This window comes from Arachis hypogaea, chromosome 19, assembly GCF_003086295.3.
Source record: "Arachis hypogaea cultivar Tifrunner chromosome 19, arahy.Tifrunner.gnm2.J5K5, whole genome shotgun sequence".
In the NCBI taxonomy this organism is placed as follows: domain Eukaryota; kingdom Viridiplantae; phylum Streptophyta; class Magnoliopsida; order Fabales; family Fabaceae; genus Arachis; species Arachis hypogaea.
Window position 1 is genome coordinate 21,427,966 of NC_092054.1, and position 24,770 is coordinate 21,452,735.

A 24,770-nucleotide genomic window follows, 5' to 3' on the forward strand; every position below is an offset into this window, starting at 1 on the left:
CGAAACATAAAACCTTCATGTCTATAAAATTTGTTAAGGCACTATGTTCACAAGAGGCATAAATAGCAGAAAAGTCAGAATCAGTTACATACAACTCCTTTAAAAATTCAAATCCCAATAACTTAGAAGTAAGTGTAGTAATCAAAGCATACCTCTGAGATAAAGCATCAGCAACGACATTATCTTTACCTTGTTTAAAGGCAATCACATATGGGAATGTTTCAATAAATTCCACTTATTTAGCATGTCTTTTATCAAGCTTATCTTGTCCTTTTAAGTACTTCAAAGATTCATGATCTGTGTGAATCACAAACTCCTTAGGTAAGAGGTAGTGTTGCCAAACCTCTAAAGCCCGAACCAAAGCATATAATTCTTTGTCATATGTTGAATATTTATGCTGAGCTAAATTCAACTTTTCACTGAAGAAGGCAATGACTCGTTTTTCCTGCATCAAAACAGCACCTATACCAATCCCAAAAGCATCACATTCAATCTCAAAGGTTTTATCAAAGTTAGGTAAAACAAGAATAGGAGCGGAACACAAACAGTCTTTTAGGGTATGAAATGCAATTTCTTGTTCCCTTTCCCATTTAAATCCAATATTCTTTTTGATAACCTCTTTGAGAGGCACAACAATGGTAGAAAATTTTTTGACAAATCTTTTGTAAAACCCAGCTAACCCATGAAAACTTCATACCTTATAAGCATTCTTAGGCGTTGGCCATTCATGAATAGTCTTTACCTTTTCCTCATCAACTTCAATTCCACTCGCACTCACAACAAAACCAAGAAATATAACTCGATCAATACAAAAAGTGCACTTTTTAAGATTGGCGTATAATTTTTCTTTTCGAAACACTTCCAAAACAGCTGAAATATGTGACAAGTGGTCATCCAAACAAGTGCTATAACTGAGAAAATCATCAAAATAAACAACAACAAATTTATCCAAAAATTCTCACAAAACATGGTTCATTAGACGCATAAAAGTACTAGGTGCATTAGTTAACCCAAAAGGCATTACTAACCACTCATATAACCCATGTTTTGTTTTAAATGCAGTCTTCCATTCATCCCCTGGTTTCATTCTAATTTGATGATACCCACTTTTCAAATCAATTTTAGTGAATATGCATGTACCATATAACTCATTAAGCATGTCATCTAACCTAGGGATAGGATAACAATACTTTACCATAATTTTATTGACTGCACGACAATCCACACACATTCGCCAAGTACCATCCTTCTTTGGAACCAACAAAATTGGTACAGCACATGGACTCATACTCTCCCTGATGTGACCTTTAGCTAATAACTCCTTCACTTGCCTTTGAAGCTCCTTTGTCTCTTCAGGATTACTCCTATAGGCTGGTCTATTAGAAACGCTAGAACCAGGAATAAAATCAATTTGGTACTCAATCCCTCGTAATGGACGCAAACCACGTGGCACGTCAGTAGGAAAGACATTGGCACATTTCTGCAACAAAGAGACAAAGCTATTTGGCAAATTTGGGTTAAGGTCAGTGTCAGAGAATAAAGTATCCCTAAACTGAACCATAAACAAAGCTTTCTTGCCTATTAAAGCATTCTTTAAATCTCTCTCTCTTTTGCAAAGAAACACAATTTGCTCTCAACTTTTTCAATTTTCTCTGTATTTGCACTACTATTTTCTTTCTTTTCACTCACCTTTGGGCCTTTTGCTATATTCTTTTCTCTCATAGCCTATTTTCTCTCAGATTTTTCTATGAACTCACATCCCATGTTCCTTTTGGTATCCTGTTGAAGTTTCAACTGGTCAAGGTAAACCTCCTTAGGCGATAAAGGAGCAAGAGTAATCTTGCGACCATTAAAATCAAAGGAGAACCGATTCATGTGACCATCATGAAATGCTCAACGGTTGAACTGCCAAGGTCTTCCCAATAATAAATGACAAGCTTGTATTGGCACCACATCACACAATGCCTCATCAACATACTTTCCAACAGAGAATGCAATTGTCACCTGTTTGACAACCTTGATCTCTCCACTGTCATTCAACCACTGCAACGTATATGGTTTAGGATGTCGAACACATGTCAAACCCAATTTCTCCACCATAAGTGTACTAGCCACATTAGTCCAACTCCCGCCATCAACAATTAGACTACACACTTTTTCACCCACCAAGCATCTAGTGTGAAAAAGATTTTGGCGTTGCTCTAGGCTATCTTCTTTCACCTACAAATTCAAAGCACGTCTAACAACAAGAGACTCATTGTAGACTGCAAATCCAAATATGGCATACTATTATAATCAGAATCATCATCATGATTATAATCAAACACAATATCATTTTCTCTAATAACCATCAATCTCCTGTTTGGGCAATCACTAGCATAATGACCCATACCATGACACTTGAAGCATTTAATATCTCGATGCCTAGAAGTAGCAGAAGAAGAGTTAGAATTACATTTCTTCTTTGTAGCATCAAACAACGCCTTGGGTTTAACACCTTTAGTCTTTGTTGTGTCAGCACTACGAGACTCCCACTTTGGATTAGCATGAGATAATCCTCTTGGTGCTCTTATTTGTTGTTGCCTCTCCACCTTCATTGCCATACTGACCAAATCCTCCATCTCCACATAATGATGTAACTCCACCACATCAGCAATTACTCTATTCAAACCACCCATAAATAGTGCCATAGTAATCTCAGTGTCCTCTTCTATGTTGGCAGTAATCATAAGCATCTCCATTTCCTTATGGTAGTCTTCAACGGATTTGGAGCCTTGAGTCAGCCGATGTAACTTCTGATGCACTTTCCTGTAGTAGTACGAAGGCACAAATCTTTTCTTCATGAGGCGCTTCATAAGATCCCAAGACTCTATAGGGTGATCATCATTCCGTCGTCTTGTCTTCACTAGTTCATCCCACCAAAGAAAGGCATAGTCAGAGAATACAACTGCTGCCAAACGAACTTTCTTTGCCTCAGAGTAATTATAACAAGCAAAATTTTTTTCCACCTTTCGTTCCCACTTCAAATAAATTTCAGGATCATTTCTCCCTTTGAATGGTGGTATTTGCATCTTGATGGCATTGATATTGCTATCTTGACGTTTATGTCGAGGTGTTATAACCCCATCAGAGTCATCATCAGAAGGTACATGATTTTAACGCCGATTTTGGAAAGGTCCTTGTTTAGTATTCTTGGATAGTGTCTGTGTCACCTCTTGCCTCCATGTTTTCAACTAAGTCAAGCGATTAATTAAGTGTTGATTGATCCTTTGCATCAACTCCATGTCAACCAAAGTATCTTCGAAATGAGCTGCCATAACAATGAACTTGTAACAAAAATGTTATAGAAAGGACCTCACAATCACTCTCTCACGTGTTTCACTCAAGGATGGACACTCGTGTTTATTCTCAAAGTTGGCTTTTTACCCTCTATTGAACGTACCACTCTTACCTTTTACTACTCTTGAATCTCTTTGACTGTTGTACTTTAGAAATCAAATAAAAAATAAAAGATAGAGAAAATCCGACGCAACAATAAGAGGAAAAGATGGAAAGAAAAAAAAGGGACAAAGACACATAAGACAAAAAGATAATAATAATAATAATAATAATAATAATAATAATAATAATAATAATAATAATAATAATAATAATAATAATAATAATAATAATAATAATAACTTATTGAATGATTTTTTTTAGATTTTTTTATTGAATAAGAAAAATAAGAACACAACACTTCTTTTTGTGTTTTTTTTTTACTTTGCTTAAATGCTATTTTGTAATCTTTAAAGTGTGTATTTTTTTTTTTTGGTATTTAAGATGTGTTGGTAAAAGAAAAAAATTACTAATAATAAGAAAAAACTTCAAGATGTGTACTCTTCTTTTTTTTTTTTAGTACTCAAGATGTGTTAGCAAAAAAAAAAATTACTAATAATAAGAAGAAAGATAATAAACTAATAAAAAATAAATGACAAGGGAAGGACGAAAAGAATAATATAATGAACATAGAAGCAGCAAAGACAGAATATAATATTAGAGAAAGAAATTAAAAAAAAAAAGAACAAAGAATACAATAATAATCGAGAAGAGATGAAGAATCAATCAACAAGAAAAAGAACAAGACGTAAGGATAAACTTACTATGTGTGGCTGAAAATTTTTTGTTTAAATTTATTTAGAACACAAGAAGGGTAAACGTAGACTAATGAAAATTAATCTAATCCCAAATGATGGTACGGAACGTAACCCAGGATAAGATGGAAGATCAAAGAAAGAGACTCCTCTACCTCAATTTGATTTCCTGATACAACAGTTAAGGGAATCACACTCTACCTCATCTGTTCACACCCAAGTTTCTCAAGAAAACTCAAAAAATTTCATTCATTAAAATTACGGAAAAAAGTGGCTACCAAATTTTAGAAAATTTTTATACCTCTTAAATTTAAAACCCTAACTCATAAGTTCACTAGAATTAAAAAAATAGGCCAAATCATAAGTGAGCCTAAAACAAACTAACAACTAATGAAAATTTTCAATATATCTTATAAAATGGTAAGACATTTGATTTTGATAATCGTTAATCATTGTCTTGTCTAATTTTTGATATATCTCCTGAATATATAATTTAGCCATGTTTACAAAATCTTTTTTTATTCTTTTAATTATTACTCTTATAATTAGACCAATTAACATATGATATTTCTCAGTTTATTCACAGAGCTCGTATCAATTCATATTTTAAATTTGCATGCATACATTACAAATGGAGAATAGGACAACACACAACAGCAAGTGTAACAGCAAAGATGAATTTCAGCAAGTTGCGCTGATGATTCATTTTTTCCATGTGCATGTTTATATATATAACACAAAGGCATGCATAATATGGATAATACGTTAATAGGATTATTTACGTTTTTATTTGGACAAAAATGTCCAATATTTTTTAAAGTAATATTAAATATTTAAATATTTTTATAAATTAAGTTCAATCAAGTTAAATAATAAAATTTAAAATATTATTAATCATAATAAATTTTTATTATATTAAATTAATTTAATTAAACTTAATTAATAAAAATATTTATATTTTTTATATTATTTTATTTTTTTATTATATTTTATCACACATTAATTGGAATTGATTGGTATAATTAGATAAGGACAATATGAATATTGCATTAATAAGATAATATGCATAATTCATTAATAATAAAAAAAATTATTCAAATTTAAACTGATCTAAATAAAATTGTATATTTAATTTAATATAAATTAAAAATTAATTAAAACCAATTTTGACTTTATTAGGTTCTATTTTTAACAATCACATTAATTATATCGGATTTTAAATATATTTATTAAAATTATTTTAATTTAATTCAAATCTTATAATGTGATATAATATTATTATTTTATTATTAAATTTAAAATTTTATTTATAATATGTTTATTTTTTTACAATTTTATATTATATTATTCATGTATTATCATTATTATTTAGTGAGCATTTTGTGAATATCAAATGAGACGATTAAATTAGATTCGATTGATTTAATTAAAAATAAAATCGAATTGATTGAGTCCAAACTCTAATAAATTATATACTTTAAATCGAATCAATTTTTTTCTCCAAACACATGCGAGATTAATTTTAGTTATTTATATTTTTTTAATATTACTAAACTTTTTTGCCTGAAGCTATCATAATCAAGGCTAACAACAACAATACTAATAAGAATAATAATATTTTGAGACATTTTACCAATTCTCTGTAGAATATAAATTCTTACTCAATATTTGATGATAATTACTTATTTATTTTTTATTTTATATATTTTTTTCTGTCTTTCTTATTTGTCTTATGACGAATAATTAATATGATGAGAAAATCATTCTTTTTACATGATGTATATAAAAATTTCTCAACTTTTTATAGATATCTTTTCTATAACTTTTGAAATTATTCCCTAATGTAATTATATCTAATGCTTTTAAAATATTTCAATTCTAATTCTAACCTTTTTTCAAAATTTCAATTTTGGATCGACTTCTTTTAAAATGAAAAAAATTCATAAAGTGATAAAGTGAATTATTAGTCACTTTTAAAATTAGGATAGTAAAATTTATATATAATAGAAATTATAAATTTAATAATAATTGTTAATCTGTATAATTGGCTATCTTTTTTGTTTTTTGATAAACGCTTGTCACAATAGAAAACGATCGGGAAACAAAGGATCGCTACAAAAAGCTCTTATGCCATCTTTCATTGATTTTAAGACTTTTTATCTATGATGCACGAATATTGATACGGACACGCCACACGACACAACACGAATACGACGATATACGAATTTTAAAATCTTACATGATACAAAGACACACATACATATAAAATATAAATTATTTTTTAGATAAATTGTAATGATATTTTGATATTTTATTAATAATAAAATATAAATTATTTTTTTATTATTATTTTTAATATCTTATTTTAATTATATCAAATATTTTTTATTTTACTAAATAATAATATATACTATATCTAAATTTATTTTAAAAGTATATGTTAAGAATAAAACTAGACATGCTGCCACGTTATAATATTTAAAGGTGTCCAAGTGTGTCCGGATAAGATTTTTATTTATTATTGAGACACGATTTGCACACAGTAGACACGCGTGTCGGGCGACTGTCAGTGACTGTCGTATCCGAAATATGTCCGACACGTGAACACGGTAATTCAGTAAAATATCCGTACTTCATAGCTTTTCATACTCATTTAATATTGGAAACTAATGGTAAACTGTTATTGGTGGCAGCGAAAATGGAATTAGAGTAAGATCGAGAAAAAAAAGAGAAGTATTATATATTTTGGATTTAATAACACTTTTTATTCAAAAAAAAAATAGTAAATCACAAAAAAAATTGTAGTCATGAAAAGATGCATTTTACTAAAATTATAAAAAAATAAAAAAAATTATTATATGTTGTTGTTTTTATATATTATAAGATAATAATACTATCTATTTATACTAATTACTAAATTGATTTTAGATTTTAAAATAAAATAAAATAACTAAAATATATAGATAATTCTGTTAAAAAAAATAAACATAACAAGTAATAAAATAAGAATTTAATACATTTCCATTAATAAAATTATTGAAATATAATTGGTTCAAGTAGTGGGTTTGGCACAACAGCAGAAACCGCCATTACCGCGAGGTTGTTCGACGCATTGTCCAATCGTATAGCCAAGCTTCTTGCAGTATCCATCACAATTTCGAAAGAACTGATTGCATGGTCCCACACAATGCTGAGAATCAGTATTCAAACCTACATCCCACAATAATTTTTTTATTAACAAACCAGTATAATTATATTGCATATGGAAATAGGGTTGAAAGAATAAATTTCAATATTCATATTTTAAAGTTTAAATTTCTATACGTACCATTACAAATGGAGAATATGACAGCTACAAGTGTGACTGCAAGGATGAATTTCAGCAAGCTGCGCTGACTCATTTTTTCTTTAACTTTGGATGTACAGCACTACTTGATGTTTTCATTGTTTGCAGTGCCATGTTTATATAACACAAATTCATGCATTAATTACATTTTTATTTCGACTAAAAAATCAACAATTTTTATTGCATTTGATCTCACAATAATTATATATAGAAGATTTGATGATTTTCTTTTTATTTGTCTCACATTAATTTCATATTAATTAATCTGAAATATCGCCGGTATGATTAGGGAGAATGTCAGTAACTTTTGTGTTTTGTGGTCAGTACTTAATAATAAAAAAAAAATGAGTGATCTCCTACTATTGGATGTAATCTCATACCATTAAAAACATTGTTGATGGCTAATTGATGGTTACAAAACACAAAAATTACTGGCCCTAACACTCCTCTTTACCTAATTTAATATTTATTAATATAATAATAATTAATAAATATTATTGTTGAGATATTATTATTTTGTTATATTTAGTTTATTTGATTGATATAATCAGATAATAGGATTACTTCCGTTTTTATTTAGACTATAATAATATAATTTTTTTATTGAATTAATAGGGTAATATGAATAACAAATTAATAGAATTATTTATGTTTTTATTTGGAACACAAAAATCTAATAATTTTTATTATATTTTATCACACACTATGACATTAGTTATACTTAACTGACATAATAAGAATAAAAATGGCATTGGAATAAGTAGAGGCGAATTTTTGTTCTACTCATCAACTTCGTACCCTTTTTTTTACCTTAGACGCTACCTGTTGTTCCACCCTCCGAGGCGGAAGCACATATCATTGAAGGAGGGCACAGCCGCACAGGGCAGTGGCCTCCAAAATTTTATTTTTTGTTAAAAATGCATAAATTTTTTGGAGATGGCCCCCTTTTTTATTAACTAGCTTCTCTCTTTACAAAAAAAACTTCCTTTTTAAATTATAACTAGTGCAGAGCCCGTACGATGCACAGAAATAATAAATCAAGTCACATCTATCGGTTAATATGATTAGATCACACTAAAATTATGTTAGCACATATACTATCGTACTTATTTATTTCATTAAGAATGTGCCAAACAGAATAATATTAAGACTTTTTCATTGTTGTCTGTTATTCGTTGTCCACTTGTGCATCCGTCGTTCTTTAATGATGCCTCTATTCATTATATCATTGATATTCAGTACAGTTTGACATCTTCAATTTCATGGTCAATATATGTTAAAAGAGAAATAGTAAAACCTTTTAATTTGACCAACCAAGAGAAACAACACAACTATGGTTTAGAAAAATAAATAGAAAAAAATAAAAGGAAAAGGATGCATTAAATAAAGTGCAATGATTTGAAACTGACTAATTCTGATACAAAATATTCTGAAACAATTAGATACCTTTAGAGCATGAGTATGGAACCTATTTCATAATTGGTGGATTCTATGGTACCTTTTATTGTGGTTAGGGGTAAAAATAGGTCAGGTTAGGCCAGGCTTTGTTCTTAACAGGCCTGGCCTGTCATATAGTTGATTGGCCTGAGTCTGGCATGCAGTCTGCTATAAGCTTTTTTCAAAGTACTAAGCCTGATCTATTATTCAGTCTGACCTGGCCTGAAGCCTGTTAAAAGGCCTGCTAATTTTTTTTTTTACAAAATTAAAAATATTATTTAAAATTTTTTTTTAATAAACATATTTATATATAAAATGTCATATTTAATATTTATAAGAAATTTTAAACTTTAAAGTATTTAAAATATATAAAATTATTCATAATTAAATATAGTAAATTTAAAATATCTCATTATTTTGTTAATAATAAAAAAATTATTTATATATATAATTATATATTAAAAAGTCCAAACAGGCCTGACAGACTAGGCCAAGCTAATTAGTGAGACTGGGCCTGGCCTATTAACATAATAAGGTTTTTATAATAGCCTGAGCCTGTACCTATTTTATAACAGGCCAGGCCAGGTCAGGCCAAACACAGGCCAGGCTGCAGGTCTCTAGTAGGTCTCCTAGTCTTTTTTCACCCCTAATTGTGGTGCTTAAATTGCCTAACTTGTCTTTATAAGTAAAAAATAAAATGTATAAAATAAAAGTAAAATATTTAAAGTTTATTAAATATTATTTCTTTACCTTTTTTAGGAAGTTAGACACTATGTCTTAGACACAATAACATTCACCTTCATAATATTAAGTACGTCATAGATAATAGATAAAGAGAAGCACTCCCATTTAAAAGAATTTAAACCCACAATTAAAAAGATAGAAGAGTTAAGGAAATATCCTCCATCTTCCACAATGAAAAAAGCAAAATATCAATGCAGAATCCAATTCAAATTCAATGCAAACGCATTAATTTTTCCTAGACCTAGTGCAAAATTTCAAAAAATAAAACACTAAAAATAAGAAATAATTAAAACTCACCCAAATAGCAGATATATCAATGAAGGCATGAATTATTCTAGGACAAAGTCATAAATTCTGAAACGAAAAGTTAAAGACAATTTAGAAAAGAACTAAATAGGTAAAACGTACATAATTAATAACCACCTTGAAAAATAAAAATGCTTTTGGGGGAAACGTGACCCACGTTATAAAGAAAAAGGTGACTCTCAATCTATTACTCAACGGCAACATTTGACCGTTAAAATTCCTTGATGAAGAAAACAAAGGCAATAGTTTTCATCTAAACTTAATGTATCTCTCTAATAATATAATCTAGTTATACTCGATCCAATTTAGTAATGTCTGTTCTTTGAAGGTATTTCACCGTTAAAAATAGAATGTCAGCAATAAGATAGTAGAAGAAAGATCTACTTTAATACTTCAGGAATAGAGATTTTTAAAATTAAAACTGAAAAATATTTTTATAATTGCATGAATTTTGACAAATATATAATTTTTTAAAAATGAAGAGATAACTTTGCCAACCATTTATAAGAGTACTTAAAAAAAAAAAAACGTACATAAAGAATGAAAGGACGCGATTTAGTGCTCCACAGTTGTTTGGAGTATTAAAACTCCTCTTAGAAAGTTAGGAATAAGTCACCGTTTTGTAATTTAAATAATATTTTTTTGGTAACAATTTAAATAATGTTTGGGCTAACGTTATTTTTTGATTTTTATTTGGGCCTGTTTTAGACTTCTTTGTAAATTGTTACTGGATCCTTACAAAATTATAATAAAAACAAAAATTAAAAACTTCTTAACCAAAAAAAATTAAAAACTTTAAAAAGTTAAAAAGACAAAATACTTCTTTATAGTAAATTTTTTAAAAAAGTATAATATGTTTTAATTAATTGCAAAAAGATAAAATATTTTTTCAGGAATTAGAGTTGTTTTTTTTTTTCAAAGATAGGGAGATTCAAACCCGTAACCTCTTGAAGAGACTATACCATTTGAGCTATAACTCATTGATAAAATTAGAGTTGTTTGATTTTTAAAAAATAAAATAAATTATGTTTGAATGTAAAAAGGATAAAATTATTTCTGTTGAAGATTTAGTTTAAACTTTTAAAATATCCATTTAAAGTTTAATTAAAAAGACAAAAATATATTTTTAATATTAATTTGTTTAAATATATTTAAATTTAAAAATTTTAATTTAATAATAAAAAAATTAAAATATCATGTTTAAGATAAATTTTAAAAAGACCAATTTTTTTTTGTCAAGGTCAGTCACCTAGTCCAACACAAACAGAGACCCAAAAACCCCACTCCACTCAACGCCTAATACCATCTCCTTTGTCACTGCAGTTCGTGCACCTTTGAAGCAAGATTGGGATCGGTAGAAAAAGTTTTGACGCGGTTTGTTTCCCAATGCTCTGGTTCCACAGTCATCTCTGCTCCACCTAGGTTTCAAGAGGTTCACTCTCAGGCGTATGGGTCTTGCCTTCGGCCGACTGCCACCGCTTGTCTTCTGTGGTTCCGTGTTGATTTTCTGATGCTACTTGATCTCCATCCGCAATGGCTTTAAGTCCCTAACGTTTCAAAATTAGTTCAATGTTGTCCTACCATTAGGGATCTGTTAACAGAATTGACTTAAATATGACAATTTAAACGTTAAGGATAATTTTGAGACTTATCCCAAACGTTGATGACAAAAATAATACTTTACTCTTTAAATAATTAAAGTTGTTTTATTAAATTAAAAAATAAAAATTTGAATTTGAATTCTTTTTCTTGGGTAACTAAAACACGGGAATGTGAAGTTGAATTTAATTAATAGAACCAAATATATTATTTAGTATTAAGTTTAAATATTAAGATGTTCTTTTAGGAATAGATTACTTAAATGAGTTAGAAAGTAAAATTTTGAATTTTAATTTAAAACAATAAAAAATAGGAACAAATAGTTACTTTTTTTAAATCGAATAAATATAATTAATCATATAACTATAATAATACGAATACGTTTATTTTTATTAAATTAAATTAAGTTATTAAATACATTATATTTATTTAAATTTTAATTTAAAACTTTTATAATTTAAAATTTTAAATTATGTGAATAAAATTAGATTAAATAAAAATAAAAATATACTAATACGATTTAGATCGTACTATAATGAGTTTATGAAATTCTAAAATAAAATAAATCTTAAAATATAAAAATAAAAAAATTGTTATGGGAAACAATAAATTTTTATTTTATTTCTGTAAAAAAATTAACATTAATAAAATACTTAAATTAAAAAAAATATTGCTTAATAAATAAAGATGAGAGATTAATATTTTATAATTATTTTATCGTTTTTATTTAAAAGTATAATTTTAAGTTAATGTTAATTTTTTAAATATTAACTTTTTAAAAAAATATAATTTTTTGGTATTAATTGTTTAATGATGTTATCAATATACAATAAAAACTCTATTAATAAAATATCTCTTAAAATATTGTGGTAACTCACATTACAATATTAATAATGTAAAGAAGTTTCAAAACTTTAAATATTAAGAAAGTATTGTAACATCCACCAAAAATGAATTAGAAGAATAACAACTGATAGAGGAAACTATTTGAAAGACCATAGTTGGAAAGTCTAAGAATAAAAAAAAATTAAGATGGCCGATAATCCACAAGCAAATATACAATTTGATGTGACACATCAATCAAGTATTGCAGGTGTGAATGGAAAAATAGTAAATGATAGAAAAATATTTGCATCAAGGATAATAAAGAGTGTTAAATTTGAAAAATTGGACTAAAAAATAAGACACTGAGATGATAAAATTTATAAAGCTCATGAAAAATTTGTTCTTGCACAAAAAGAGGAGGAAAACACATTTTGTTTGTCAAAACTATTGTAGATATGCAATTTCTCGATTAAGATATGATAAAAAAAAAAAAAACCAGTCAATATTAATTTTGGTCATGATATGTTTTGGAACACTTTTCTGTATACAACATTTAAAGTTTTATTTGCTGATTGTAATCACTCTTCTGAATTAAGACTCTTAGTCCAATCTTGGACTTTACTCTTGATAGCGCGACATAGAGTTGACCATGGATAAACACTGACCTTGGAAGGTACAAACCAACTGTGCTTAGCGTTTGCCCTTTAGATTTATTATTCGTCATTGCAAATGAAACAATGATTGGGAATTGTCTTCGTTGAAACCTAAATGGTAAAGCTTGGTTGTTCGGGATCATGTTCATGCGCGGGATTATCACGACTTGACCTACATTGTCCCCTATTAATGTCACACATTCGATGATGTGGCTGCCTAATCTCCTCACCTGTAGTCTTGTACCATTACATAACCCGTTGGATTGGTCAATGTTACATAATAACATGACCAGTATACCTACTTTCAAGGTCAACTTGTACGGAGGCAATCCTGAGCAATTAATGGCATTAAGAATATCTAGTGTAAGTGTGTCAAGATCTGACTCCAAGTTTCCTTCCTCCACACACAAAGTATCCGAGCTCAGGTACAACTTTTCTTCTCCTTCTAATCGATCCATTATTGTAACATTTACCTCGTTGATAACTTCCAATGTAGGACCTAGTATTGATCGATCTTTAAAGAATGTCATGTTGTTTAGATTGGACAACAGGTTTCGGTACACAAAATTAACCATGTTGTCAAATGAATTGTCTGCATTGGCAATCAAAATCTGTTCGTCAATTTGTACCTCCGACTCTCCATCGGTGGAATCCCCGGCCAAGCCATTCCCAATACTTAATAGCCATTCTGAAAATTTACTAATTTCTTCAAGTTCTTCGTCACTTACTCCAACAGTAAGTCACATGTTCATCGTCAGCCTTAACACAGTACAGTGTTGCAACAAATAAGAAGAATTGACTGATGCTTGTACAATATCTTGGCTGGATCCCATTGGAATCACAGAAAATATTTGCCTAAAGTCACTCCCTAAAACTACAACTTTACCTCCAAATGGCATTTCTGCATTGTAGTATGCTTCACCCCTAAGAATGTCACGCAAGCTTCTATTGAGTGCTTCGTAACATAGTTTGTTTAGCATAGGTGCCTCATCTCATATAATAAGCTTTTGATTTGCAAACCAGCTTGGCAAGGGAAGTACCTTGCTTAATACAACATACAAAATCCTCGTTCAAATCAAGTGGGATCTTGAACCTTGAATGAGCTGTTCGACCATTTGGAAGCAACAGCGAGGCAATTCCATTGGATGCAACATTAAGAACGATGCCACGGTTGCTTCTTATTACATCTGATAGGGTATTATATAGATATGTTTTTCCAGTACCACCATAACCATACACAAAGAAAAAGCCTTCGGCATTGTTATCAACTGCATGAATAATGGTTTCAAATGCTATCTTTTGATCTCTGTTCATCTTAGCTAGGTTGTCGGTTAAGTAAATTTTGAGAGCTTGAAGGTCAAAATTCAGTTCATCCATAATAATGGGGTCTTGTATGTCATCAAGAACACCTAGTTTGGGTATGGCATGCCTTTAAATTCTTTGAGAGACCTACCATTTGCTTGAAGTTTATCCTCGATCTTTGAAAGTGTCATGTTCATGATTTCTTCATCAGAAAGATGTAGCTCTGCAAAATTATTAGGCAACAGTATTAGTAACTTGGGTTAATATAAACCAGAATATGTTTCAGGGGTTAACATTGTCAGGAAAAGTGGTCATTGCGATACCTAGACATTGCAAACTTCTTCGGTGAGTGAACAATATGTCTTTGGACAATACACTATAACACTGCTCCCAAACAATTTCTGGCCTTCCCATGTTATTAGACAATAACAGCACCATAGTCACGAATGTAATTTGCAGAAGCCCATGTGCCTGCTTCAAAGATAGCGTCAATAAATTCTTTATCATCCTGAAACAATCCTAAGACATAACATGCTTCCTTGAATGTACCATACACAACACCCTCCACTGTACGTAATTCGACGAAGCTGAGACATCCCTTTTGTATGTTAAGCAACAATTTTAGGTAATAATCCTCACCATTCCCACATGGAACATGTGTTAGTCGGCCAATAGAATATCCGTGTTTCCTTGGCATCCACATACCTACGTCATCCTTCCACACAAATTTATTTGGAAATTGGCTATAAGTAAGGGTACGACCAAAAGGATATAATTTATTAGTAAGCATCCATGCCAAGAATTTCGTTAGCTTCCCATCAACCCTTTCAATTACATCAACTATGTTCTCATTGTCTTTAAACACAACAGGGTGTTCATTGGGCAGGTGGAACGGTAGTCGAATAACGGAAGGTTCTTTTTGTTGGATATCATACCCAAATATTCGCCAAGCTGCTTCGCACGCTGAGATGTATCGGTAGTCGTAGTAATTACGTATCTCATCAATGACTTGTTCACTTTTTTCTTCTGCATTGGTTTGGTAGAAAGAAGCAGTTACCCGATCATTGCCCTTGTGAACGTACTTGAACAGATACTTTATTGCAGATGCTGACATGTGTTCTCGAAATTGATGTGGCATCCATACTTTAGCAAGAGGGATGGTTTGTACGGAACAACGTATGAACTATCAAGCACTACATTCTTCTTCACGATTGTCATCCCATTGTTTGACCTTCTGTACTTCGGAAATCCAGCTTCATCAACTATTTTCCTTGCTCTAAAGGGCTTGGGGTAATACTTTGAGCACCGTCCATTTGACATGCAAGGGCTGTTATTGTTATACCTACCACACAGGCCATAGACCATGAACTTCTCAACAGTTGCATATAATTTTGGCCTTGTAAGTTTATCTGGAATCTCAACTGAAATAAGCCTATCAATATCCTCGGGTGACTTAGGCTTGTATAACGAGTGCATGAACAACAGGATGTGTGCATGTAGAAGCCCCCTCTTTTGAAATGTTACGGTGCAAATATCTATAAATAAGAAATCTTTGTTATACACTCAAAGTTAACAGTTGATACAAAATGGAATTAAACTGTACTTACATATGGTTATCTTCCCAAGGAATCTACCCTGCTTAAAGTCTGTGATCAATTCACCAAGCTTGATACTAAAAATCTGTGCTAAAATGTCTGGACGGTCTTCTGCCTTGAATCATGTACCCTTTAAAAGACGTTTGATCTCATCCCACTCAGAATTGTATGTTATTGTAATAAAAAAACTGGGGTACCCCGCATACTTGCATATTGCAAAAGCATCTTTGTAGTTGTTAAACATGTACCTCGGACCACCTGTGAAGCTACTTGGTAGGATAATCCTTTGACCAGTTGCAACGACAATAGCTTCTCCTCGAACTAACGACTCATGTAGTGCATTGTACTTGTCAACTCTTAATTTTGGTTGGTTGTGTCGAATGAAACTAAGTCGTTCAGACTCTATCATAGTGTAAGCGTCAACCAAAAATTGCTGAAATAATCTTCGACATTGTAATATAATGTGAGACTTTTTCACCCGCATTTGGATGCGAAATGAGAAAAACTCTCTCATACTAATGGTCTTTCACTTTTTTGTACTATTAAGACCATATTGCATAGAAGTCTCGATTCCAGGTCTAAATCCATCCTCTCCGTATGGGAATATTAAGGGATATTGAAGAGCCAAGTACAACGGATGGATGACATCTATCCTTTGTAACTTGTTTGATGTCGTCTGAATAATTATATCCCTTTGAAAGATTGAGTCATCTATGTCGCCCATAATTAGAATGGCAACTTTAGACGCAGTAGGAAAGTTATACACCCTTCTATCTGTTTCTCTCTTCCTTATTAGCCTTAGTTTGATTTCAGAAGTTCTTCCATTTCTGAATCTATCTCTCGCAGACCGAAAGCTTTTCGCAAGAGGGTTACACGTATCAAGCATATCCTTTAATCTTTTTACGATCTGGGATTCTAGAATGCTAGTTGATTCAGTGGACCTGAGAATGAAGAGATCATTCACCCCATTAGGCAATCAATATACATCATAGAATGAATTTATCATTTGAGGAGTTAATTATTAGCAAGAAAGAATTTACAATGCATATTCATAGCATTAGTGTACCTTACGACTGATATCCTATTTTGTATTTCATTCTCCGTGTCATATATGTACAACTGAGCAAACCTGGGCCTATCATTGTTGGTAAGGATCATGTTGCCAATTGAATGATAGTTCTGACCACTTATGGAGAAAGTCGGTGGAGCTGTTCCTTTGTTTATACTACGATTAACTTTTCCAACCATTGACGTGAATGCAAATATTGAATTATATTTTCGTATATTCTTCCTGAAATGCCGTCTTTGGTCGTGGTCACCACAATGAAGATCTTCAAGAACTCGAGGGACTCTTTTCAGCAATGGTAAGACAACTTTTCCATCCATGCAATACAGTCCAAATTTAGGAATTTTACTCCTTTTACTTTTACACAGCCTCTCCCTTCCCCACATGCATGCATTGCAATATAAACAATGGTCGACTGGATCTCCAGCATCTCACGTATCTGCAGTTTCATCATTTAGGAATTCAAATATTAGTATGCTTGACAGGTACTTGAATTATGAAAGTAACAATTAACCATCATTGAGTATTAATATTTTTATCATACCTTCTTCTGTAATGGATTCCACTGACAGGTCTGGATAAATTTGTGTTTGATCTATTCACACTTAGTAGGAAAGATTCTTGAGATATTTTAAAATTAGTTGAGGGTTGGGTTAGATTTAGTGGTGGAAGAAGGTCGGCCTACCCGACGGAGCCTTGTCGCTTGGCTTGTTATATTAAATAGTCCAGGCTTTGGCTTTTTGTAAAGTCTATTAGTTAATTAGTTAAAAATGTCAATCCATAGGTTTGAAAAAGAGCCTACAAAGCAGGTTTAATGACAATTAAGATTTTAAAACCTACAAAGCTGGTTGCCAATTGGTCAAAATATTTTTCTGTTAAAATAAAAAGTATTGTTAGTATAAAGGTTGAAATATTCACTTTTATTAAATAAAAACAAAAGTAAAAAAGAATAAATAGTCAAGATAGTTTAGATTGTACCTTTTTTGTTCAAAAAAAAGGTTAAGAACTGTAAGTAATGTTATGATACATAACTAAGGATTGATATATAAATGAATTATTCCTTAAAAACTATGAATTATAAATTTTTAGATATGTCAGTTTAGATTTTTTTTTTCTTTTTAGTTATAATTCACAAAATTTAAACAATTAGAGTTCGAGCCTGGAAAAAAAACCGATAAAAGGTAACAAGCCTAGACTCAAGGCATTTATTTTCAACATGGGATAGGTTTGAAAAAAGCAAAAGTCGCTCAACTCGACCCATTTTCACCTTTAGATAGAGATAGAAATCGTTAGAGTTAGTGTGTTTTACCTTGCCAATCGGCTGTGTGGGTGGTGCACAAATTGTGAATCACACTTTTCACAACTTGTACCACTAACCAGCAAGTGCACTGGGTCGTTCAAGTAATACCTTACGTGAGTAAGGGTCAAATCCCACGGAGATTGTTGGCTTGAAGCAATCTATGGTTATCTTGTAAATCTTAGTCAAGATATCAATTATATTTATCAGTTTGAATTGCGAAAAATAAAAGTGCATGAAATAAATACTTGTTCTACAGTAATGGAGAATATGTTGGAGTTTTGGAGATGCTTTGTCTTCTGAATCTCTGATTTCCCCCTGTCTTCTTCTTCATGCACGTAAGGTTCCTCCTATGGCAAGCTGTATGTTGATGGATCACCGTTGTCAATGGCTACCATCCGTCCTCTCAGTGAAAATGGTCCAGGTGCGCTGTCACCGCACGGCTAATCATCTGTCGGTTCTCACTCATGCTGGAATAGGATCCATTGATCCTTTTGCGTCTGTCACTACGCCCAACCCTTGTGAATTTAAAGCTCGTCACAGTCATCCAATCCCTGAATCCTACTCGGAATACCACAGACAAGGTTTAGACTTTCCGGATTCTCAAGAATGCTGCCAATGGATTCTAGCTTATACCACGAAGACTCTGATTAAGGAATCCAAGAGATACTCATTCAATCTAATGTAGAACGGAGGTGGTTGTTAGGCACGCGTTCATAGGTTGAGAATGGTGATGAGTGTCACAGATCATCACATTCATCATATTGAAGTGCGAATAAATATCCTAGATAGAAACAAGCATGTTTGAATGGAAAAAAGAAGTAATTGCATTAATTCATCGAGACACAGCAGAGCTCCTCACCCCCAACAATGGAGTTTAGAGACTCATGCCGTCAAAGAGTACAAAGTTTAGATCTAAAATGTCATGAGATACCGAATAAATCTCTAAAAGTTGTTTAAATACTCAACTAGTAACTTAGGTTTACAGAAAACGAATAAACTAAGATAGATGGTGCAGAAATCCACTTCTGGGGCCCACTTGGTATGTGCTGGGACTGAGACTTAAGCTTTACGCGTGCCTAGGCTGTTTCCAGAGTTGAACGCCAGGTTGTAACCTGTTTCTGGCGTTCAACTCCAACTTGTAACTTGTTTCTGGCGTTTAACGCCAGAATGCAAGATGGAACTGGCGTTGAACGCCAGTTTACGTCGTCTATCCTTGAGTAAAGTATGGACTATTATATATTGCTGCAAAGCCCTGGATGTCTACTTTCCAACACAATTAAGAGTGCACCAATTAAACTTCTGTAGCTCCAAAAAATCCATTCCGAGTGCAGGGAGGTCAGAATCCAACAGCATCAGCAGTCCTTTTTCAGCCTGAATCAGATTTTTGCTCAACTCCCTCAATTTCAGCCAGAAAATACCTGAAATTACAGAAAAACACACAAACTCATAGTAAAGTCCAAAAATATGAATTTTTCCTAGAAACTAATGAAAATATACTAAAAACTACCTGAAATTAACCCCAAAAAGCGTATAAAATATCCGCTCATCACAACACCAAACTTAAACTGTTGCTTGTCCCCAAGCAACTAGACAAATAAAATAGAATACAAATGAGTCAAGAAGCAATAATATCTCAGAGTTTTGAGTGAAGCTCAGATTCTAATTAGATGAGCGGGACTAGTAGCTTTTTGCTTCCGAACAGTTTTGGCATCTCACTTTATCCATTGAAGCTCAGAATGATTGGTATCTATAGGAACTTAGAATTTAGATAGTGTTATTGATTCTCCTAGTTCAGTATATTGATTCTTGAACACAGCTACTTTATGAGTCTTGGCCGTGGCCCTAAGCACTTTGTTTTCCAGTATTACCACCGGATACATAAATGCCACAGACACCTAATTGGGTGAACCTTTTTAGATTGTGACTCAGCTTTGCTAAAGTCCCCAATTAGAGGTGTCAAAGGTTCTTAAGCACACTCTTCTTTTTGCTTTGGACCTTGACTTTAACCGCTCAGTCTCAAGTTTTCACTTGACACCTTCACGCCACAAGCACATGGTTAGGGACAGCTTAGTTTAGCCGCTTAGGCCAGAATTTGATTCCTTTAGGCCCTCCTATCCACTGATGCTCAAAGCCTTGGATCCTTTTTATTACCCTTGTCTTTTGGTTTTAAGGGCTATTGGCTTTTTCTGCTTGCTTTTTCTTTTTCTTTTTCTTTTATTTTTGCCAAATATTTTTTTTTCTGCAAGCTTTTGTATTCACTTATTTTTATAACATTTCTTCTTTTTCATCATTCTCTCAAGAGCCAACATATTTAACATTCATAAACATCAAATTCAAAAGACATATGTACTGTTCAAGCATTCATTCAGAAGACAAAAAGCATTGCCACCACATGTAAATAATTAGAATTTTCCTTATTAAAAACTCGGAAAAAATATTGCCTCCTTATTCTAAAGAAAATCTGCTATTTTATTCATGTTTAATGATAATGAGAAAAATTAACTATAGCTTAATTGGAGATAAAATCAAAATATAGATACTAATTACTACTAATCATATATAACTTCTAAGGTAAAACTCAAATAAGAACAATTATCACAGAGTTAAGGCTAAGATTAGAACTCAACAACCTTGAATTTGGGAGGTGGATGCCTCTTTAGTCTGTGGAGTGCTTGACCCTTCAAGAAATAGTTTCTGACGCTTTAATTCCTTCAGTTCACGCCCTTACTTTTCTTGTTCTCTAAGCAGTTTGAAGAGCATGCTGTTTTGATTTTGCTGTTCTTCCTTCAGTTGATCCACAGCTACTTGCAACTTGGTGACAGATGCTTCTAGGCGCTCCCAGTATTCAATTTGAGGAATTTCCGGGAGGAACTCCCGTGCTTTTCTCTTGATGGGGTCATCCTACACTTGTTGTCCTTCCATAGACTTTTTGGTGATTGGTTGCTCAACTGAGATATACTTATCTACTCCCATTTTTATCCCAGCATCCTTACATAACAGAGAGACTAAGCTTGGATAGGCCAATTTGGCATCTTTGGAGTTCTTGTTTGTAATTTTGTAAAGCTCACAAGCAATCAGCTGATGAACTTCCACTTCTTTTTCCAGCATAATGCAATGAATCATCACTGCTCTTCTGATGGTGACCTCAGAGCGGTTGCTAGTGGGCAGAATAGAGCGCCCAATGAAGTCCAGCCAGCCTCTGGCGACTGGTTTGAGATCTCCTCTCTTGAGTTGGTTCGGGGCACGCTTTGTGTTGGTTGTCCACTTGGCTCCAGGGAGGCATATGTCCTCTAGGATTTTATCCAAGCCCAGGTTTGATCTCATCATTCTCCTATTGAAGGAGTCAGGGTCATCTTGCAGTTGAGGCACCTTGAAGATCTCCCTTATTTTGTCAGGGTGGGTGTGAACAATCTTCCCTTTGACCAGAGTTCTATAGTCATAGAATGCAGTTCCAGCTATTCTCTGCCTGTCCGTCTGCCACAGATTAGCGTAGAATTCCTGAACCATGTTTCTTCCCACCTTTGTTTCAGAATTAGCTAAGACTTCCCAGCTCCTGTTTTGGATTTGCTCTTGGATCTCCGGATATTCATCTTCTTTCAGATCGAATTTAACTTCCGGGATCACTGACCTTAGACTCATTATTTTGTAAAAATGGTCTGAATGTTCTTTGGTTATGAACTTCCCTTGATTCCAAAGTGGTTTTGGAATATTCTCTTTCTTGCCTCTTGAGTTGGTTTGTTTTCCCTTAGGAACCATGATCTTAGTGGGTATTGGTTTAGTAATCACGGATAAACACACCAAACTTAGAGGTTTGCTTGTCCTTAAGCAAAAGAAAGGAAAGGAGAGGGAAACAGGGAGAGCCAAGCGCAACTTGTGGAGGAGAGGGGGAGAGGCCGAACCAAAATTTAAAGGAAAGGGGGGTGGGTTTCGAAAATTATTTGAAAAAGATATGATAGAAAAAGTGATTTGGAAAAGATAAGTATGATAGGAAAAGATGTGATTTAAAATTGAAAAGATATGAAAGATATTTGAAAAAGATAAATCTGGATTTTGAAAAAGATGATGTGAAGATTTGAAAAAGATATTGATGAGTTGAAAAGATTTTAGAAGGAAAAAAGATATATTTGTTTTGAAAAAGATTTGAAAATAATTTGAAGAGGAAAAAGGGTTTATGAATTAAGATACATTTGATATCTTTTGAAAAAGGATTTGAAAAATTAGGATTTGTAACATGTTTGTGCAAGAAATTATGAATTGAAACATAAAAAATGGAAAAAAATTTGAATTGAAAACGAAATTGCCTACTCCCCACAATCCTGGCGTTAAACGCCCAACTGCTGCATGTTTTGGGCGTTTAACGCCCAGTTGGTGCTTGGTTTGGGAGTTTAACGCCCAGTTGTTGCTTCTAGCTGGCATTAAACGCCAAAAACCCCTTTGTCACTGGGCGTTTTTCTGAACGCCCAGGATGCTGTAAATCTGGCATTAAACGCCCAGAAGCTGCTTCTTTCTGGCGTTTAACGCCCAGATGGCTATCTTTACTGGTGTTAAATGCCCAGTAGATGCTCCTTTTGGGCGTTTAACGCCCAATTGTGCCTCTTACTGGCATTTTCTTGCCAGTGAGCTCCTTTTTCCTGTTTTGTGCTCTGAATTCTTCTGTAACCCTGTGGACTTATGCAATTGATTCTTTACCTTGTTAATATTAAGCTCATATATTTCAAAAATAAATAAAATGAAGAATAAAATAAAATAAAATAACAGAAAAAGTTTTGCTAATGGCTGGGTTGCCTCCCAGCAAGCGCTTCTTTATTGTCTTTAGCTGGACCTTGCTGAGCTTTTAATCTAGCCTCAGCCTTGAGCACTCTTGCTCAACATTTCCTTTAAGATAGTGCTTGATTCTCTGTCCATTAACAATGAACTTCTTATCAGAATCAATGTCTTGAAGCTCCACATAATCATATGGTGATACACTTGTAATCACATATGGTCCCCTCCACCGGGATTTCAGTTTCCCGGAGAATAGCCTGAGCCTAGAGTTAAACAACAGAACCTTTTGTCCTAGTTCAAAGACTCTAGATGATAGCTTTCTTTCATGCCACCTTTTTTATTTCTCTTTATAAAGCTTGGCATTTTCGAAAGCAGTGAATCTGAATTCCTCTAGCTCATTCAGCTGGAGCAATCTTTTCTCCAGCTAATTTGGCATCAAAGTTTAGGAATCTAGTTGCCCAGTAGTCTTATGTTCCAGTTCCACGGGCAGATGACAGGCCTTACCATACACAAGTTGGTATGGAGAGGTCCCTATAGGAGTCTTGAATGCTGTTCTGTAAGCCCACAGAGCATCATCCAAGCTTCGTGCCCAATCCTTTCTACGGGTACTTACAGTCCGTTCCAGGATTCTTTTTAGTTCTCTGTTAGAAACTTCAGCTTGCCCATTTGTCTGTGGATGATATGGAGTCGCCACCTTGTGGCGAATCCCATACCGGACCATGGCAGAGTAAAGCTGTTTGTTGCAGAAGTGAGTGCCCCCATCACTGATTAGTACTCTAGGGACACCAAACCTGCTGAAGATATGTTTCTGGAGGAACTTCAGCACTGTTTTGGTATCATTGGTGGGTGTGGCAACGGCCTCTACCCATTTTGATACATAGTCGACTGCCACCAGAATATAAGTGTTTGAGTCTGATGGTGGGAAAGGTCCCATGAAGTCAATTCCCCATACATCAAACAACTCAATCTCCAAGATTCCCTGTTGGGGCATGGCGTAACCATGAGGCAGATTACCAGTTCTTTGGCAACTGTCACAGTTACGTACAAACTCTCGGGAATCCCTATAGAGTGTAAACCAGTAGAAGCCACATTAGAGGACCTTGGTGGCTGTTCGCTCACCTCCGAAATGGCCTCCATATTGTGATCCATGGCAATGCCATAAGATCCTCTGTGCTTCTTCTCTAGGCACACACCTACGGATTATTCCGTCTGCACATCTCTTAAAGAGATAGGGTTCATCCTACAAGTAGTACTTTACATCAGTAATTAATTTTTTCTTTTGTTGTCTGCTGTACTCCTTGGGTATGAACCTTGCAGCTTTATAGTTTGCAATGTCTGCAAACCATGGTGTTTCCTGAATGGCAAACAAATGTTCATCCGGAAAGGTCTCAGAGATCTTAATAGAGGGGGGGGGGGAACTCCCCTTCTACTGGTTCTATTTGGGACAGATGATCAGCCACTTGGTTCTCTGTCCCTCTTCTGTCTCTTATTTCTATATCAAACTCTTGCAGAAGCAATACCCATCTTATGAGCCTGGGTTTTGAATCCTGCTTTGTGAGTAGATATTTAAGAGCAGCATGGTCAGTGTACACAATCACTTTTGATCCTACAAAGTATGATCTAAACTTGTCAATGGCATAAACCACTGCAAGTAATTCTTTTTCTGTGGTTGTGAAATTTTTCTGGGCATCATTTAAAAC

At 33.0% G+C, this 24,770-nt stretch overlaps 3 protein-coding genes across 3 annotated transcripts; all 3 read right to left on the reverse strand.

Annotated features, from left to right (window-relative positions):
- Nucleotides 1–12,943: 12,943 nt before the first annotated feature.
- On the reverse strand, nt 12,944–14,759 carry LOC140182188 (uncharacterized). The gene is made up of 4 exons (XM_072228320.1): nt 14,669–14,759; nt 14,497–14,568; nt 14,084–14,452; nt 12,944–13,770 (listed from the first exon to the last, which is right to left on the reverse strand). The coding sequence occupies exons 1-4, from the start codon at nt 14,757–14,759 to the stop codon at nt 12,944–12,946; spliced, it is 1,359 nt and encodes a 452-aa protein (XP_072084421.1).
- A 4-nt stretch (nt 14,760–14,763) lies between these two features.
- Nucleotides 14,764–16,349, reverse strand: LOC112778079 (uncharacterized). The gene is made up of 3 exons (XM_025822445.1): nt 16,070–16,349; nt 15,522–15,880; nt 14,764–15,414 (listed from the first exon to the last, which is right to left on the reverse strand). Exons 1-3 carry the CDS (start codon nt 16,347–16,349, stop codon nt 14,764–14,766), a joined length of 1,290 nt encoding a protein of 429 aa, XP_025678230.1.
- Nucleotides 16,350–16,466: 117 nt separating this feature from the next.
- Nucleotides 16,467–17,326, reverse strand: LOC140182189 (uncharacterized). Its single transcript, XM_072228321.1, has 2 exons — nt 17,007–17,326; nt 16,467–16,881 (listed from the first exon to the last, which is right to left on the reverse strand). The coding sequence occupies exons 1-2, from the start codon at nt 17,324–17,326 to the stop codon at nt 16,467–16,469; spliced, it is 735 nt and encodes a 244-aa protein (XP_072084422.1).
- Between the last annotated feature and the right edge of the window lie 7,444 nt (nt 17,327–24,770).